Source organism: Trichosurus vulpecula, chromosome 1 (genome assembly GCF_011100635.1).
Source record: "Trichosurus vulpecula isolate mTriVul1 chromosome 1, mTriVul1.pri, whole genome shotgun sequence".
Taxonomy (NCBI): domain Eukaryota; kingdom Metazoa; phylum Chordata; class Mammalia; order Diprotodontia; family Phalangeridae; genus Trichosurus; species Trichosurus vulpecula.
Window position 1 is genome coordinate 76,763,302 of NC_050573.1, and position 19,124 is coordinate 76,782,425.

At 38.0% G+C, this 19,124-nt stretch overlaps 1 protein-coding gene across 10 annotated transcripts in view; it reads right to left on the reverse strand.

Annotated features, from left to right (window-relative positions):
- The window catches only part of SMARCA4 (SWI/SNF related, matrix associated, actin dependent regulator of chromatin, subfamily a, member 4), a 119,979-nt gene that overhangs the window by 67,236 nt on the left and 33,619 nt on the right, over positions 1 to 19,124 (reverse strand). For all 10 annotated transcript variants that reach the window (XM_036749953.1, XM_036749973.1, XM_036749972.1 and 7 more), the window contains exons 3-5: positions 14,812 to 14,944; positions 13,931 to 14,335; positions 13,475 to 13,573 (exon numbers count right to left, since the gene is read on the reverse strand). In XM_036749953.1, coding sequence (XP_036605848.1) covers positions 13,475 to 13,573; positions 13,931 to 14,335; positions 14,812 to 14,944 — 637 coding nt within the window. The remainder of the gene's footprint in view (positions 1 to 13,474; positions 13,574 to 13,930; positions 14,336 to 14,811; positions 14,945 to 19,124) is intronic.

The window sequence follows — 19,124 nt, forward strand, 5'->3', positions numbered from 1 at the left end:
CAACAGTTTTTCAAGTGGTGATTAACAATTTATGCTTTCTCCTTTGAAACCTGTTCATAAAATCAATTCACCTTGGATAAGACAAGCCATCAACTAGGAAAAAAAAATTTGTGTCAAGCATCTGCAATAATCTCTCGGATGTATCTCTATATTAAAGATATATAGGCAATAAACACAAACATGTAAGACCAAGAGCCATTTCCCAACAGATAAATGGACAAAGTATATGAATAAACAAATCATAAAAGAACTGAAGACTATTTTAATATATACGAAAGACTGCTCCAAATCACAAAAAATAAAAACGAATGCAGATCAAAATAATTCTGAGGCTCCACCTGACACCTAGCAAATTGACAAAGCAAAATGACAAAGATTGCCGATCAGTGTCAGGGATGGTAAAAAGACAAGCACATTAATTCCCATTGCTGGTGAAGCTATGATTTGGTACAACCATTCTTGAAAATAATTTAGAATTATGGCAAGAAAATCATCAAAATGTTCATACCCTTTGACCCAAAAATACTACTGCTAGGTAAATACTTGAAGGAGGTTGAAGACAGAAACAAAGGTTTCATTTATACAATTACTGAAGTAAAAAAGATGTGGAAACAAAAGGAACACCTGTCAAACGGGAAAACAAATTGAAGTACATGACTATAATGGAATATTACTTGGCCATAAGAAATTAACAAAGTGGCAAGAAACCAATATACACAGTGAATAATTTAGAGGAATAGACCAAAAAAAAAAAAAAAAAAACAAATCCCAAAACCCAACAACCAAAACCTCTTCCAATTTCTATGATCCTATGAATGCTAGGTCATTATAAGGAATAAGACTGACCCAGAAGAACCAAGAAAATGAATCTTCTTCCCTCCTTTGCAGAGGTGGGGAACTATGCTGTGGAACATTGAAAATACTATGAGAATCTGTTGATTGTGTTGGTTGTTTTATTTTTTTTTCATTTTTTTCATTGTTTATTCTTTGTTGTGAAGAATGGCTCTCTTGTTAGGGGAGGAAATATACAGGAAAACGAAGGTGATAGCCGAGAATTAAAGATGATAATTCTACCTAAATGATTTACTTATTTGGTTACGTACATAGATACAGTAGTCAATGACTATAGTAAATTATTGTTTGATAAACCCAACGACTCCAGGTTCTGTGATAAGAACTCACTGTTTTTTAAATGAATTAATTTTTAGTTTTCAACATTCACTTCCATTAGATTTTGAGTTTAAAATTTTCTCCCCCTCTCCTCCCCCAAAGATGGCATGCAATTTGATATAGGCTCCACTTATATATTCATATTACACATATTTTCACATTAGTCATGAGGTAAAGAAGAATTAGAACTAATGAGAGGAACCACGAGAAAGAAGAAACAAAACAAAAGCAGAGCAAATAGTCTGCTTCCATCTGCATTTAGACTTCAAAGTTCTTTCTCTAGATGTGGATAGCATTTTCCATCACAAGTCTTTTGGAGATCACAGCTAAGTCTATCAAAGTCAGTCACCACACAATGTGGTTGTTACTGTGTACAATGTTCTCCTGGTTCTACTCATTTCATTCAGCATCAAGTCACTTGAGTCTTTCCAGGTTTTTCTCACGTCTACCTGCTCATCATTTCTCATTGCACAATAGTACTCCATTACATTCATATACCACAACTTGTTCAGTCATTCCCCAATTAATGGACATCTCAATTGCCAATTTTTTGCCACCACAAAAAGAGCTGCTACATTTATTTTTGTATATGTGGGTCCCTTCCCCATTTTTATGATCTCTTTGGGATACAGACCTCGAAGTGGTATTGTCAAAGGGTATGCATAGCTTTATAGCCCTTTGGCCATAGAAGAATTCACTATTTGACAAAAACTGCTGGGAAAACTGGAAAATAGTATGGCAGAAACTAGGTATAGACCAACTTCTTACACTACATACCAAGATAAGGTCAAAATGAGTACTTGGTTAAGACACAAAGGATGATAGCATTAGCAAATCAGAAGAGCAAGGAATAGTTTACCTGTCACCTCTACGGAGAAGGAAAGAATTTATGACCAAATAAGAGATAGAGAAGATTATGAAATGCAAAATGGTTAACTGCGATTATATTAAATTAAAAAGGTCTTGCACAAAGCCAAAAAAAAAAAATGAAAGTGACATAAAAACAAAGATATCAATAAATAAAATTTAGATTAAAAATAAAATCATTCATAGCTTTTACAGAATAATTATCCTTATAGATGGATTTGTATCAGTTCCTTAGAGATTCTGGAAGTCAGATCTATATCAGATATAGTAACTGCAAAAACTTTCCCCAACCTGTTTCTTTTCACTTTAGAAACATGGCATTCTGTAATACAAGATTCTTTTATTTTCTGGATAACAAATCCACCAATTTTGTCTCCAACAATTTCTTCCATTTGTTTAAAAGATACATTTTTCTGCTCTCCATGATGAAAGTGAAGATATATTATTATTTTTTCTTCTTATAAATGAATTTTTAAAACACCAGTCTCATTGGAGCTTAGAATATAATGATCAAACATGTCATTACACTGATATCCAATTTTCACAACAATTTATACTGAAGTAATCCTTTAGTCTTTTTTTTTATTTAATATATTTAGTTTTCAGCATTGATTTTCACAAGAGTTTGAATTACAAATCTTCTCCCGATTTCTACCCTCCCCCCCCTCAAAGATGGCGTATATTCTGGTTGTCCTGTTCCCCAGTCAGTCCTCCTTTCTGTCACCCCACTCCCCTCCCTTCCCCTTTTCCCTTCCTTTCTTGTAGGGCAAGATAAATTTCTACACCCCATTGCCTGTGTATCTTATTTTCTAGTTGCATGCAAAAACTTTTTTTGTTTTTGAACATCTGTTTTTAAAACTTTGAGTTCCAAATTCTCTCCCCTCTTCCCTTCCCACCCACCCTCCCTAAGAAGTCGAGCAATTCAACCTAGGCCACACGTGTATCATTATGTATAACCCTTCCATAATACTCATGTTGTGAAGACTGACTATATTTTGCTCCTTCCTAACCTATCCCCCTTTATTGAATTTTCTCCCTTGACCCTGTTCCTTTTCGAAAGTGTTTGTTTTTGATTACCTCCACCCCCATCTGCCCTCCCTTCTATCATTCCCCCCCCCCCCTTTTATCTTCTTCCTCCTTTTTTCCTGTGGGGTAAGATACCCAATTGAGTATGTATGGTATTCCCTCCTCAGGTCAGATCTGATGAGAGCAAGATTTACTCATTCCCCCTCACCTGCCTTCTCTTCTCTTCTCTTCCTACAAAACTGCTTTTTCTTGCCACTTTTACCCCAGATAATTTACCCCATTGTATCTCTCCTAATCTCCCTCTCTCAATGTATTCCTCTCTCATCCCTTAATTTGATTTTTATTTCTTTTAGATATCTTCCCTTCATCTTCAACTCACCCTGTGCCCGCTCTCTCTCTATATATATACACATACATATATACATACATACATACTCACATATACATTTAAACATATATATATGCATATTCCCTTCAGCTACCCTAATACTGAGGTCTCATGAATCATACACATCATATTTCCATGTAGGAATGTAAACAAAACAGTTCAACTTTAGTAAGTCCCTTGCGATCCTTTAGTCTTTAATCTGTGTATCAAACACAAACTATACACAGGATGCTATTTCTGGCTTCATTATTATCTCTCAGCATAGCAGTATGCTGGAATGGCTACCAAATGAAGTCAAGAATAGCTGGGGGTTCAATTTTGACCTCTGACATCTAACAGCTATGTGACCTTGGGCAACTCAATCTCCTCCCTTAGCCTCAGTTTCTTCATCTATAAGAGACCAATAAAAATACCTGGATTATGTACCTCACAAGGTTATTATTATGCACAAGTGAGATTATATATACAAGCACTTTGAGAAACTTATTAAAGCACTATAGACAACAGTTTACTACTACTGTTACTTTTCAATGATCTTTTTTTATTTTTTATCTCATACCAGCTAATGGCTATTTTGTTATAGTTTATTCTGAAATCTGGCAAGGAGAGTTTCTCTTCAAACTATTCCCATAAATCTTATTGATAGTCTTTCTCATCTATCTAAAATGATATTTACCTGATGCTGAGTGAAATGAGTGGAACCAGGAGAACATTGTATACAGTAACAGCAACACTGTGTAATGATCAACTTTGGTAGACTTAACTCTTCTTAGCAATACAATTCCAAAAGACTCATGATGAAGAATGCCATCTATATCCAGAGAAAGACCTATGGGGTCTGAATGCAGATTGAAGCACACTAGCTTCACTTTTTTTGGGTTGGTTTTTTTTCTTGTGGTTTTCCCCTTTTGTTCTAATTCTTCTGTTACAACATGACTCATGTGGAAATATATTTAACATGATTGTACATGTATAACCCATATCAGATTGCCTGCTGTCTTGGGTGGGGGGTTAGGGAGGGAAAGAGAGAAAAAAATTTGGATACCAAAATCTTATAAAAGTGAATGTTGAAAACTATCGTTATGTGTAATTGGAAAAAATATTAAGTGGGGAAAAATGTAATTGGGAAATGTTTCATAAAATAAATAAAAATAAAATTCAACATAAGAAATAAAATGATGTTCACCAATCCTTTTTGTCTTTATATCAGTGATTTCTGGATATAATTCCCAACAGCTACCCCTGAAATGAGCCCTGACTTGGAGAATATAAGACAAAACTAAACGACACAGTGATGACATTATAGAGCACAGGAAGCATTTCACAATCAGTTTCCTAATTCTTTACCAAAAAAGGGGAGGTTCTTTTCTTCTTCACTTCTTCTCTACTTTCCATCTATTAATCCATATTAATTTGGTAATTATTTTAAACATTTTTGTTTTATACTCTGACAGTAAAAAATGTCCAAACACACATTCCCAATGTATGTGTATTTATTTATAAATTGTATATATGCACTACTGTACTAATAATTTTGTTACACAAAAATAAATTTTAAAAGGATGAGATAAAGATGAAATAATATTTGACCACAGAGTTAATATTTGACCAACAGAGATAATAGGGATGCCAGGAGTTACTAAGTAAGGGAGTGACACAGTCAGAGGTATGCTTTAGGAAAATTACTTTGGGAGCTGTGTAAAAGATGGACTGAAGAATCAAATCAAGAAGTATTTTAACTAAGCACCTACAGTATGCCAGGCACTGTGATAAGCACTAGGGATACAAAGAAAGGCAAAAAATAAATAGTCCTTGTGCTCAAGGAGCTGATGTTCTAATGGGAAAAGACAACATGCAAACAACTGTGCATAAACAAGATTATGTATACACACATACGTATGTATATACATAAGTACATACATACACACACAAAAATAAACTGGAAAGAATGTCAGTAGGAAAGTGGGGCAGGAGAGTGGTCAGGAGAAAGTTTCTTGCAGAAGGTAGGAATTAAAGTAAGCCAGAGAAGCCAGGAAGCAAAGCTGAGAAGGGAGAGTCCTAGCCAAGGGCAAAAGGAGAGAAAATGCACAGAAGCTGGGAAATGGAGGTCATGTATGAGGAACCAACAGCAAAGAAGTCAATGTCACTGGACTGTGAAGTATGTGGAGAGGAGTAAGGTAAAAGGAGATTGGAAAGGTAGGAAGGGACCAGGATATGAAAGGCTTTAAAACAGAGTATTTTATATTTAATTCTGGAGGTAACAGGGAGCCACTGAGGTTTACTGAATTGGGGGTGGGGAGAGGGGGAGATGACAAACACGGTCAGATCTCAGCTTTATGAAGATCACTTAGAATTTAATGGAGGATAGACTAGGGTGGAGAGGGCCCTGAGGGAGGGAGACCCTCAAGAAGCCTGTTGCAATAGTCTAAGTGTAAAGTGATGAGGATCTGCACCAATGTGGTGGGTGTGTCAGAGAACAGGGCAAGGAGGAGGGGCTGTATACAAGAGATGTGGCCAAGGTAGAACCAGCAAAATTTGGCAATAGACTAGATATAGGGGGTGAGAGAGAATGAGGAATTGAGGATGACACCTGGGTTTCAAGCTTGGGTGTCCGTCTTTCCTGTTACTACCCATGACTTGCCAAACTCCAACCTAGGATTACATCCACTATCTGCCTACTATGCTTCTACATTCATGTTGTGTTGAATGAAGATAGAAGTCATACAACGGTATCAACTGAGTCCACCATAAATTTATCTTCTCCAATGCCAACTCGGTCTTCACTACAGCAAGACACATTTTTTTTTTACTCCTTTGACCTTGAACCCTTATTAAGTTCTTCACAAAGGTTGCTTCAATCTTCTCAAGGCCCCTACACTATTGCCCTCACCCCAACAGAGGAACTCATTTCCTATTTTAAAAAAAATTTATTTAGTATTTTATTTTTCCCCTAGTTACATGTAAAAACAATTTCTGACATTCGTTTTTAAAACTTTAAAAGTTCCAAATTCTCTCTTCCTTCCTCCCGAACCCACTCATTGAGAAGGCAAGCAATTCGATGTATGTTATGCATGTTATGCATGTGTAGTCATATAAAACATTATCATATTAGTCATGTTGTGAAAGAAAACAAAAAAAAAGTCAAGAAAAATAAAGTAGAAAAAAGGATGGTTTAATCTGTATTCAGATACCATCAGTTCGTTCTTTGGGGATGGACAGTATTTCACTCCCCATTTTAATGAGAAAACAGAAGCCAGCAGAAGTGAACTCCCTCTTCTCCTCTACATCTTAAAATCTCTTACACCATCTCCTATTTTTTAATTTACCCCAGTCTCTAATAAAATAGCCATCTTTATCTTACTGATAAGGCCAACTCCATTTACACCCTTGATCCAACAGACCATCTCTATAATCTATCCCTCTTCATCTCTGACTCCTGGCTTCTTTCAAATCCCAGCTAAAATCCTATCATGTACAAGAAGGCTTTCCCCAACACCCTTAACGCTAGTGCCTTCCTTCTATTAACTACCTCCAATTTATCCTGCATTTATCTTGTTTGTACATAATTATTTGTATGTTGTCTCCTCTATTAAACTGTGAGCTCCCTAAGAGAGGGGACTGTCTTTTGCTTTTTTTTAAAATCTAAGTATTTAATGAATGCTTTTTCTAACTAACCTGGATTACTGGCATAGCCACCTAATTTACCCTCCTTTCTATCCTTCATATAATAATAGCTAGCATTTATATGGCGCTTTAAGGTTTACGAAGCACTTTACATACATTTTCTTGTTTCATGCTGGTAACAACCCTCGGAAGTAGATTTTATTATCAACCCCATTTTAAAGATGAGAAAAGTGAGGCAGACAGCAGTTAAGTAATTCGTCCAAGGCCACACAGCAAGAAGCTATCTGGGACAAGATCTGAACTCAGATTTTCTTGACTCCTGGTCTAGCAATCTATTGTGCCATCTAGTGACTCTCTACATATACCTGCCAAGTTGTTTTCACTAAAACAAGAGTATGCCCATCAAACTTTTCTCCTTAATAAATTCAAGTGGCTTGCAATTACCTAGAGAATCCAATACAGTTTGTCTGTCATGTAAATCCCTTTACAACCTGAATTTGGCCTACCTTTCTAGGATTATTTACCCATTACTCCTCTGCGGAACAGCCAAACTGGCCTCCTTACTACCATATGTGTGGCATTACATTTCCAAGCTGTAGGCCTCCACAGAATGTCCCTCACGCTTAGAGTACACTCTTTTTCCCTTTCTTAACCAAACTCCTTGACTGGATATGAGAGATGCTCAAGAGGGAAAAATCAAGGATGATTCGAGAGGATGTAAACTTGAATGATTGGGAAGATGATAATATACTGAATGGCAAAATGGTAATACCCTTCACAAAAAAGAAGAAAGCTGATGGAACCGAGAAGACAGAACAAAAATAGCTAATAGGGTTAAGCAGGGAGATAAAGTGCACCTAGCTATTCACGATGAGTTTAAATCACCAGGTCTGGATGAACTACAGACTTGAGTACTGGAACTGACAGACATGAGTACCAAGTCATTGTGACATCTGAAAGATCAAAGAAAACTGAAGAGAAACTAAGGGTTTGGAAAAAGGCAAACGTCCCAACTTTCAAGAAAAAGAAGAGAACGGAGCCTGCAAGCTATGAGCTAGTGAGCCTGACTTCAATTCCTGGAAAAATTCAAGGGCATGTTATTAAAATGATGATTAGTGATCTGTTTTTAACTTTTCTAGCTCTAGAAAGTAATCCTTTAGTAGTTTAATTAGTATGACACCATATAAGTTAAGTTGGTTAGCTTTAACATTTTTGTTATGTTGGCTCATGCTGTTGTCATTCCTTCATTTTTCAGTTGTGTCTAAACTTCATGACCCCTGGGGTCACCAACACAGGGGAGACTAAGGAGATATATGTGCCTAAGCACTTTCCAATGCCCCAGGTGTGAGGACTTAAGTGATAAATAGAGAGGAACAAATTCTGTAGCAAGTAACACCAGTGTGGCTCAAGACCCCAGGACCAGACCAGGGTATTGGTTCCAACCTCCAGCCTAATCTAAGCAGAACAAACCTTGAGGATGTACAAAAATATTTACAGCTATTTATGAGGTAGCAAAATATGGGAAGCTGAGAGTAGTATTCATCAATTAGAGAATGGCTGAACAAGTTAAGAAATGATTAAAAGGATAGTTTCTGAGAAACCTAGTAAGACTTGTATGAAGTGATGCAGAGTGAGGTGACTAGAATCAGGAAACCAATTTATACAAAGACAACAATATGGTAAAGAAAAATAAAACTGAACAAAAGAGGAAATTGAATGAGTGTATCAAACTTCCTGAGAGCATGATCTGTTTCCTTTTTGCCCGTGCAGATGCTAAATCTCATCTAGTGCCTAGCATACAGTGGGCCATTAGGAAATGCTTGTGGATGAATTAATTGTGCCATAGCGATTATTTAAAATGTGATTATCTTTCTGGATGTCTTATAAAGTTTACAAGTTACATATAATAGCTTTACTGAACTCTTAATCAGGTAACACACTCTGAGACAGAGAAGGTGGATGCATGTTAAACTAGAATGTAAGTTTAATGAAGTAGCTGGCAAAGTACTGAGGTGTTGCAGGGTACAAGCACAGGAGAAGAGAATGGCTTCGGTGGGGAACGGGGGCCTGTGAGGGGGAAATTCTGTCTTGGAAAGTGCCACGAAATGTTTTTAAAGTGTTATTTTCTTACTATCTTGCCCCAGACTGTGTGAATAAATGAAAAGTAAATTAAAATAAAAACCCTTGTTTGCCTCAGTTTCCTCATGAAATAATAACTGTAAAGTGCTTAACAGTGTCTGACATAGTAGTTATATAAAAATTAGCTATTATTTCATCAGGTCCAATGGATTTAATTAACACCTCTATGCTGATGATTCTCAAATGTACCTATTCTGCCCCAGCCTCTGTGAGGACCTCCAATCGCACATTTCCAATTGTCTTTTAAACATCACACAAACTGGATGTCCAGCAGACACCTTAAACTCAACATGTTTAAAACTGAACTTATTTTTCCCCATGAAGGCTCTCCCTTCTTACCTTTTCTATTATTGTAGAGAGTAATACCATCCTCTTAGTCCCTCAAACTCACAACCTGGGAGTCATTCTGGATCCTTCACTATCTCTCACACCCTCACATCCATGCTGTCCCCAAGGCCTTTGTAACATCTCTTGAATCTGCTGCCCTTTTCCTCTGATGCTGCTACCACTCTGGTGCAGATTCTTATCATCTCATGCCTTGATTACTGCAATAGCCTGCTGATGAGACCCCATTTAGCAAGTAAAATGATTTGCTTAAAGCACAGGTCTGATCAAACTCCAGTGATTCCCAATCACCCCCAGGATCAAATACAAAATCCTCTGGCATTCAAAGTCCTTCATAACCTTCCTACCCCTTTGCAGTGTTCTTGTACCTTATTTCTCATCACATACCCTTCCACTGGCCTTCTGCATAATCTCACAACTCCAGGCATTCTCCTTGGTTGTTCCCCAAGCCTGCAATCTTTTCCTCCTCAGCTCCACCTACTTACTTCTTTGGCTTCCTTTAAATCCAAACTAAAATCCCATCCTTTACAGGAAGCCTTCTCCAAACGCTCTTAATTCCAGTGCCTTACCTCTGTTAGTTACTTACTATTTTTCCTGCCTATAGCTTCTCTGCACATATCTGTTTGCATGTTGTCTCCCCCATCAGCATGTAGCTCTTTTTGTTTCCCAAGTGTTTAGCACATTGCCTGAAACATAGTAGGTGCTTAATGCTTAATGACTGACTGACTTCCTGATTAAACAAACTTCATCAATGAATGTTAGCAAGCTTTTCCTTGTATGAGGCCTAAGTCAGTCTCTCTGGAACTTGAATCCATTTCTCCTAGTTCTAGCCCCTAGGGCCAAGTAGCAGTAAGAGTCTAATCCCTCTTCCATATGGCAACCTTTTATGTACTTGAAGATACTTATATCCTGTCTCCCTGTACAGCTAACTCTTCTCAATTATTTCAGATCCTTATATGGCCTGATCCCCAGTCTCTTCCCTACTCTGGTTGCCCTCTGTTGATTCGATACACTTTAGCTTGTCTCTGTCCTTCCTAAAATGTGGTACTCAGATCCAATGGCAGTAACAACACTACATCTCTATAACACTCTAGATTCAACCAGCATCCAAGGGCCTATAAGCACTGTGCTAGACAGGCCTGAGGGCCTGACTCCCAGGCATTCATTTGAATTCTACTGGAGATAAATGACTCAGACCCGGACAAGTAAAGGTAAAGCAATATAATACAATATGTAATAAACTAAACCCAAACCAGGGGTGGAGCTTTAATGATTGGAGCAATTAGGAAGGGTCTCATAAGGAGATGGCTCTTGACATGAGCCTTGAAGGGAGCCCAGGGCTACAAAGAACCAGGCAGGAGGAGGGGGTACACCAGGAAAGGGGGGAGGGAATGGACACACAGCCTATGAGAAATCATCAAACGCAAACGGAATGTTAAATATAGGGAACTTCCAATAGGCCACTTTGGCTGAAACACAGAATGCATGAGGGAGAATAACATGTAACTGGCCTAGAAATGGGATGCAGCCAGACTGTGAAGTACTTTTAAATGCCAACCATAGGGGTTTGCATTCTTGCTAGAGGATACAGGGCATCAATGATGCTTCTGAAGCAGGGAAGGATACGGTTAGACTTATGCATTAAGAATACAACTCTCGGTGCTACAGTGGGCAATGCCAATCAGGCACCTGTACTAAATTAGGCATAAAGATGGTGAGCCTTGGGGAGCAAGGGAGGATAGTAGCAAACTGACCCAGGCCAAAAGAGAAGTGAGTCAAAGTTCAGCCGCAGGACTGGGTCTGTGAAAAGCTCCTTTACTTCCAGCCTAAGTGAGACAGAGAAACTCAATCTCTAAAATTTTTTTTAAAAAATTAAATCTGGCAGTTATGCGGAAGATGGATTATGGTTTTGTAGAACAACTCTATGCAATTAGGCCGTGCCAGTACTGCTATCCATTTTATAGACAAGAATGATTTACCCAACATCACAAAGCTATTAAATGCCTGATGCAGGATCTGAATTCAGATCGTCCTGACTCCAGGTACAGCCATATCTAACATGCTATGTTGCACATCAATGTCCCAAATGCAGACCCTCAAGGCAGAGGAAAGTGGATCATTCCAGTCCTTTGACAGCTCTTTACTGCAGCTGTGAACAGCATAGTTCTTCTGGTTACCAATTTGTTTTGTACAAAGTAACTGTTCTGAACCCACAAGCAAACTTTCACATCTAGCCCTATAAACTTTCATTGCCCTAGATTTCTCTCACTATTCTAGCTTGCTAAGATTTTTTTTATTTTGCCATTCATTGCTATTTCTCTACCCAAGCTTCCTTTTATCTGCAAAGTTAGTGATTTCTTCCAAGTTTTATGTTGACCAGCACAGGGGTCAAGGCCAGATTTGTCCCTAGAATTCTCTTTCCAGGTTGAAACTAGTGCACTGGCCCAGTGTTGTTGCTGAATTGTTTTCATTGTGTCTGACTCTTTGTGACCCCATTTGGGGTTTTCTTGGCAAAGATACTGGAGTGATTTACCATTTCCTTCTCTAGCTCGACAGATGAGGAAACTGAGGCAAACAGGGTTGTTAAATGACTTGTCCAGGGTCACACAGCTAGTATGTGTCTGAGGCTGGATTTGAACTCAGATATTACTGACTCCAGGCCCAGCACTCTATCCATTTTGCCACCTAGCTGCCCCATTGACCCATTAATAACTTTCTATATCTAGTCATTCTACCAGTTCCTAATTTAACTATACTTTCATGTAGCTCACAGTTACCTATCTTACCCATAATGATGATAAAATAGATTTTGTCAAGTGCCTTGCTGAAATTCAAATACAATAGATCTATAAGGTTTTATTTTGATGCTAACATTATTTGCTTTTTGGGGGGCCATGTTTTCTCTACCTTCTTGTCACAAACTAACGAGGACAAAATATTGGCTTCTTAGCAATTTATTTACTATCGCAAAATTTCAGTTATCAAGTCCTTGTGAAGGTATGACACTGAGCATAGAGCTGCCCCAAGACATGTCTACAAATGACGTTCTTCTTAAAGCGGAACAAAAGAGGTCTATCCGTATGCAGCTTATGGTATAAGCAGCAGCTGCAGCTACAGAACAAAGCACTTTCAAAGACCTCTTGCAATTAATTTATTCTACTGCTCCAAATCTCCAAACTCAGATGTAGCCACTATAACTTCAGTATGTAGCTCCACAAGCTACTGCCCTTTATATCAATTATATTGCAAGCAGACCCAAACAGAAACCATTATTAGTAAAAAGGAAATGTTTACTCAAGTAAGAATTCCTCAAGATTAAGAACTTTTTTTCAGTTTTTTCCTGACCCTATTTACCTTCAAGTTCAGAGTCACCAATTATCTGAAGGACAGTTCTTATAGACTATACAAGAAGGGTTCTTAATCTTTTTCTGTTTTACGGACCCCTTAGGAAGTCTGGTGAAACCTATCCCTTCTCAGAAGTATTTTTAAATATACAAAATAAAACACAAAGGATCACAATGGAGATCAATTATATCGAAAACACAAAGTTTATGGACCCTAGATTAAGAACTCTAGTTCTAAAAGGAAATCTTACAATATCCTTTCTAGGATAAAGTCTCCTTACCTAAGATGCAAAGTAGAGAGGGTTTTTGGAGAATCCAAAGGACCACAAACTTACAATGGTTTAAAAGAAAACAGAATGCGAAAAACACAGAAAGCAAACTCAAGGTCTTTTAGAAACTATAAAGGCTTAACAACTGGAGAAATTAGCAGCATAAAAAAAATTTCAATTGAGGCTGGTTTCACTCTTACCACCATTTTTCTTTCTATCCAGTCTGTATGCCTCCATTATACTTATTCTTGCAGTAAAAAAATTGCAATACAAAGGCTTTGTCAAAAGAACGTAAGTGTTACCTTCAGGCCAGGGCTTTGGGGGTCCACCAGGAGGCTGTCCAGGCATTCCTGGGGGAACTCCTGAGGGTCCAGGAGGGGGCATGTTTGGCCCTCCCATACCTGTGAGCAGTGGGAAGCAAAGCTACTTTAAACTCTGTGTACGGGTAAAGTGGGGGCAACTTTGTTTCCAAATGTATATGTGGGCCAATAATAAAGTAACGAATGCAGCAGAGTCATGATTCCTTTAACTTCGTGCTGTCAGAGCTATATAAGGCATATGAACAAGTACTCTTTAATGAAATCCACTGAAGGGCACTATTAAAAGACTGGGGGGCTAGGGATGAGTGGATGACTAAACAAACAGCAATATACAGACAGACAGAAGCCCTTTTGTTTATTAACTGCCCCTCAACCCGCCATGGGCCATTCTAGGCTGTACTCCAAATGACAGAAACAATAAAGGCAGTAAACACTCACCATGAGGTCTGTTATAATTTGGAGGTGCGGGTCCTGGACCAGGCCCAGGTCCAGGTCCTGGTCCTTGTCCTGGTCCTGTCCCAGATACAGAGGGTGGAGGTAGTGTTGGCATTTGCTGCTGCATTCCTGGCATTGGTCTTTTTCCCTGCACTGCCATCTGCAGGTGATCTGGTAAAGGCTGCCCTCTGGCCAGCATTTTATAAGCCATAATTTGAGCTCGGAGCTGATGCAGCTGGTTTTGATTAAAAGGCGTTGGGCCACGGTTTTGTTGTCCTAGTGCTTGTGGGTCACTACCATCTAACGGTACCCCACCAGGACCAGATGACATCTGAGGGGCTGAAGATGGGCCATTAGCTGGAACGGGACTTGAAGCATGCTCAGAGCCACCCAGAGGGGAGGGATAACCTATGGAGAAATGAAATGCTAAGTGGTCACTCTACATATTTCTCATGATTTTTAAGAAAAACAATATTTTTTCTAAAATCCGAAAGTATAACTCCCATACTGAAAGTGGGGAATGAAGTTAGTCACCTTTGACAGTTCCTCTAAGATCTTTAATGCTATAAGCATAAGGATGATATCAGAGACAGGATACTGTCAAATAACACGAACATTTTACAGACCTACAATTAGCAATGTTTTAATGAGGAGACACAAAATTGTAAACAGTTGCTCAAAACAACTTTATCTTCTATGCACATGACAAGGTATGGCTATCAAAACCTATATCCAGAAGGAAAATGAAAAATCGAAAAATCTCTGCCATATCAAAGGGTTCAGAGAGATCCCACTACAGAGAATATACAGCTTTACTACTGTAAATATATAAACATTGATGGGGGAAAAGGTTGAGGGAAAGGGCCTTATGAGAAAAACAGTACCTTGAGAATGCTGATCCATTGGGCTTGGAGGAGGCCCCATCCCTGCATGTCCCCCAGACCTCATTCCCATCCCTTTCATCTGGTTATATCGAGGATCATCCGACATTCCCTTCTCATGCATGGAATCCATTGGCTATAATTTTAAAAAGCAACAAAGTAGCATTTTTGTCAGATAAGTCGCTTGATTGTGAAATTGAATCATTATTACCAACCCACACTTCTGGAAAGACACGATGTGACAGACTGAATGCAAAGCTATGAGTCCCAACCATAAAAGACTGAATGACTATTTGAAAAAGCATACCATACACATTTAATGTGGTAAACAATATGAAGCAATATATGGAAAACAACAAATTAGTGGCACAGACAACAAAGGCTAGCTTAGAAAAAGACAGGATTATTGAGAACTGAGGTAATCAGCAAAAGGTTAAAAGAGAAAGTGGGAGCTGAAATAGGTCTGGAAGGCAGAGACTAGAAAAGGTTTTCCTTCCCAGTAGGGAAAACTGTATAAAGAAGGAGAAAGGGTTCAAGGCGGGGAAGACTACAGGAGGATAATGAAGATCCAACCTCAAACATTTACTGATGTGTGATCACAGACAAGTCAAACTCTCTCAGAGCCTCATATTACTTACATACAAAACGGGAATGATACCTGTGCTCCCTATCCTAAAGAATTGCAAGGAGAGAGTTTTGTGAAAACCTTAAAGTCCTCTCTGATGTGAACTACTAGGCAGATAAGGTACCAATTATGATGGGCACCAATGCTGGGTTGAGAAATATGGATTACTCCACTGGCATGTGGAACTACCGAAGGTTTCTTGGGGAAGAGGAAAAGAGGGCAATGGCAAAGGATTAATGGCAATATCTACAAACAAAGTAATGTTTGAGAAGATAAATATGGCAGTTGTGTGCAGGACGTTTTGAGGGAGGGAAAGAATAGAAAAAGACTAGTAAGACAGCTATTATGAGAACAGCTGTATATGGTGATAAGGACAATGACTGGGATGGTAGACTTGGGGACATAAAAGAGGACATAACTTCAATAAATATGATGGCAGAAGACAAAAATGAATACAACTGGAATTAAATTAAAAGGAACGACAAGGGAGAAAAGTCTGGGCATGACTATTAAAACACATAGATACCACATAGGACAGGAGATATGACATAATAAGAAAGCATCAGGGATACTCAGTAATTTGGGAAAGGAAATGATGGAGAAAGGGGGCAGAAATAATACAGGCTTGGGTGTCTATATATCTAATGCACAGAATAAAGATAATAACGAAAGTGAGCTAGAGATTTTAATTTGGGGGCAACTTGTAGACATCACAGACTTGAAGGGATATAATTCATAACTAGAATAAGGCAATGGAACAGTACACATTGTTTAAGAAGATGATATAAGATAGAAGGGAGGGGAAATGATTGTATACTAAGATTATATTCATAAATGCTTGTTAATAGGAAAAAAAAGCTTAAAAAGACGATATTCACCTGTGTGGGAAATTCACACAGTTGTGGAGAAGTCTGGTGTGAACATATGATAGACAAAGGAAGAAGAGACAAAGATAATACAGTACTGGAAGTATACAGGCCACTAGAACAGCTGGAAGAATAACAGAATGATGCATTCTTTACAAATCACAAAACTAACATAGAAGATCTAACAGCAATGAAGACACTTCAATTACCCAGGTATATGCTGGCCTTTATTTCTATGAAAAGCAAAGCAACCGATTAATTCTTCAATTGAATTCCTTAACATTTCATTTTTCAGAAAGTTACAGAAAAAACAAGGATTATTGCTATTTTAGACTGGTTTCTGACCAAAAAGGAAAACTCCTAGGTTGGGGAAAGTACAACGATGACACTGTAAAGGTCAAATGATAATTTTTTGGAGACAGTGGCTGTGTCACTAGTGTTATGATGCGTGAGAGAAATGGTAGGCAGAGTCTGAAATCTCATACACACACACACACACACACACACACACACACACACACAAGGAGGATTCCATGGACTAAGGGAAGCTTAAGAGGGACAGGAGGAAATTTTGATGAGATACAATTGATTCTGAGGAGGAAGGAAAACCACAAATGTGGCTAAACAAGAAATTCACTAATGAATTCCTTTTTAATAAGGAAATATAAAAGAGATGGAAGTGAGGGCAGTTGACAGGATGAATACAAAAAAAGTAGTATGGTTCTGAAAAAGTTGTACCAGTGTGACATTAGCTTTGAACACCATTTACTACATAAATTCCAAATGGTTACATAACCTGAATATTAAAAGATCACAAATTTTAAAATTTTGAAGAGAATCAAATCAGAGAAATCTCATAACTATCAATAAGAGGAGAGTTTTTTTAAATTTATTTTTCTCAATCACATGTAAAAATAGTTTTTAAAAATTCATCTACTAAAATTTTGAATTCCAAAATTCTCTCTCCTCCCCTTGAGAAGGCAATGTGATATAGATTCAAAGTTATGAAAAACATATTTCCATATCAGCAATGCTGTGAAAGAAAACACAAACCAAAGAACAAAACCAAAAAAACTCCTAGAAAATAAAGTTTAAAAAATGCTTTAAATGCATTCAAACTCTGGAGGCGAATAGTATTTTTTGTCCTAAGGCATTTAGAATTGTCTTGGATCACTGTATTGCTCAGAATAGCTAAATCATTCACTGCTGATCACCATACAACATTGCTATTATTGTGTACAATGTTCTCCTGGTTCTGCTCACCTCATTTTGCATCAGTTCAGATAAGTCTTCTCAGGTTTTTCTGAAACCTTCCTTCATATCATTTTTTAAAGGACAACAGTATTCCATCACAATCATAAACACATCACAAATATATACACAACTTGTTCAGCCACTTCCCAACTGGTGGGCATCCCCTCCATTGCCAATTCCTTGTCACTGCTATAAATATTTTTTGTACATGTGAGTCCTTTTCCTTTTCCTTTGATCTCTTTGGAAACAGACCTAGTAGTGGTATTGCTAGATCAAAGGGTATGCACAGTTTTGTAGCCTTTTGGGCACAGTTCCTAAATTACTCTCCAGAATGGTTGTTTCAGTTCAAAATTCCACCTACAGTGCACTAGTGTCTCAATTTTCTCACATCCCCTCCAACATCGATCATTTTCATTTTGCCATATTAGCCAATCTGATAGAGGTATGAAATGGTATCTCAGAGTTGCTTTAATTTGCATTTTTCTAATCAGTAGTGATTTAGAACATTTTTTTATATGACCATAGCTTTGATTTCTTCTGAAAACTGCCTGTTCATGCCCAGAAAGGGGAGAGTTCTTAACCAAAGAAATGTTAGAAGCAATCACAGAAAGTAAAATAGATAACTTTGGTTATATGAAACTGAAAAGTCTTGGTACACAGTAAGCAATATTGTAACAATGATCAAGTGTTGAATGACTTGGCCACTCTGAAGTTTAATTTTTTCTTTATTTTTCTTGCTTTTGGGGGGGCAACATAGCTAATATGGAAATGTTTTACATAATTTCATGTATATAACTGATATACTGCTTGCCTTCTCAATGACAACGGAAAGGGCTGGGGATGAGAGAATTTAGAATTTAAAATTTTTTTAATTTTTTTTTTTGAAAAAAAAAATGCAAAAAAAAGGGGAGGGGAAGGTCTTGGTAATATCTAAAACAAAATATCTAGGAAGGAAGAGAAACGGGGGGACAACTTTTGCATCCAATTTCTTTGAAAGTGTTGGCCATTCAATATGTGTGTGTGTGTCTGTGTACACACACACACACACACACACACACACACACACACACATACACAGTTATAACAAGAGCGAGTGAGACACACCACAGAGTATAAGTTTTAAATGGAGAATTTATTAGCCAACGGCCATTCGGGGTTCAACCCAAATCATAATGACCAGGAGTCTGGGGTGGAGAAGTCAAATTTATACAATAGATCAAGGAGCAGTGGTTAATTATCTCCTGAAACTTGCATATGTTATTTTTAGCAGGCTTGGCAAGCCTTTTTCACTTTTATGATCATGATACATGAAGAGGAACCTCCTGAATAGATTGCAAGTACAGCATATCAGACAGCTGACAAAGTGTCAACTGAATTACAACCCAGGATCTCTCTGTCCAATTTGCCATTTACATCCCACAACATAAGATAAGAATAAGGAATTCAAGAGAATGTCTGGGGCTGAGGCCTTCATCCTTCAAGGCAGACCAAGGGACGTTCCAGCTGGGTTTGTTGACACAAGATAGAGACATCTCTCAGCCTGCTCAGAAAACAGAGATGGCTAGCATCAG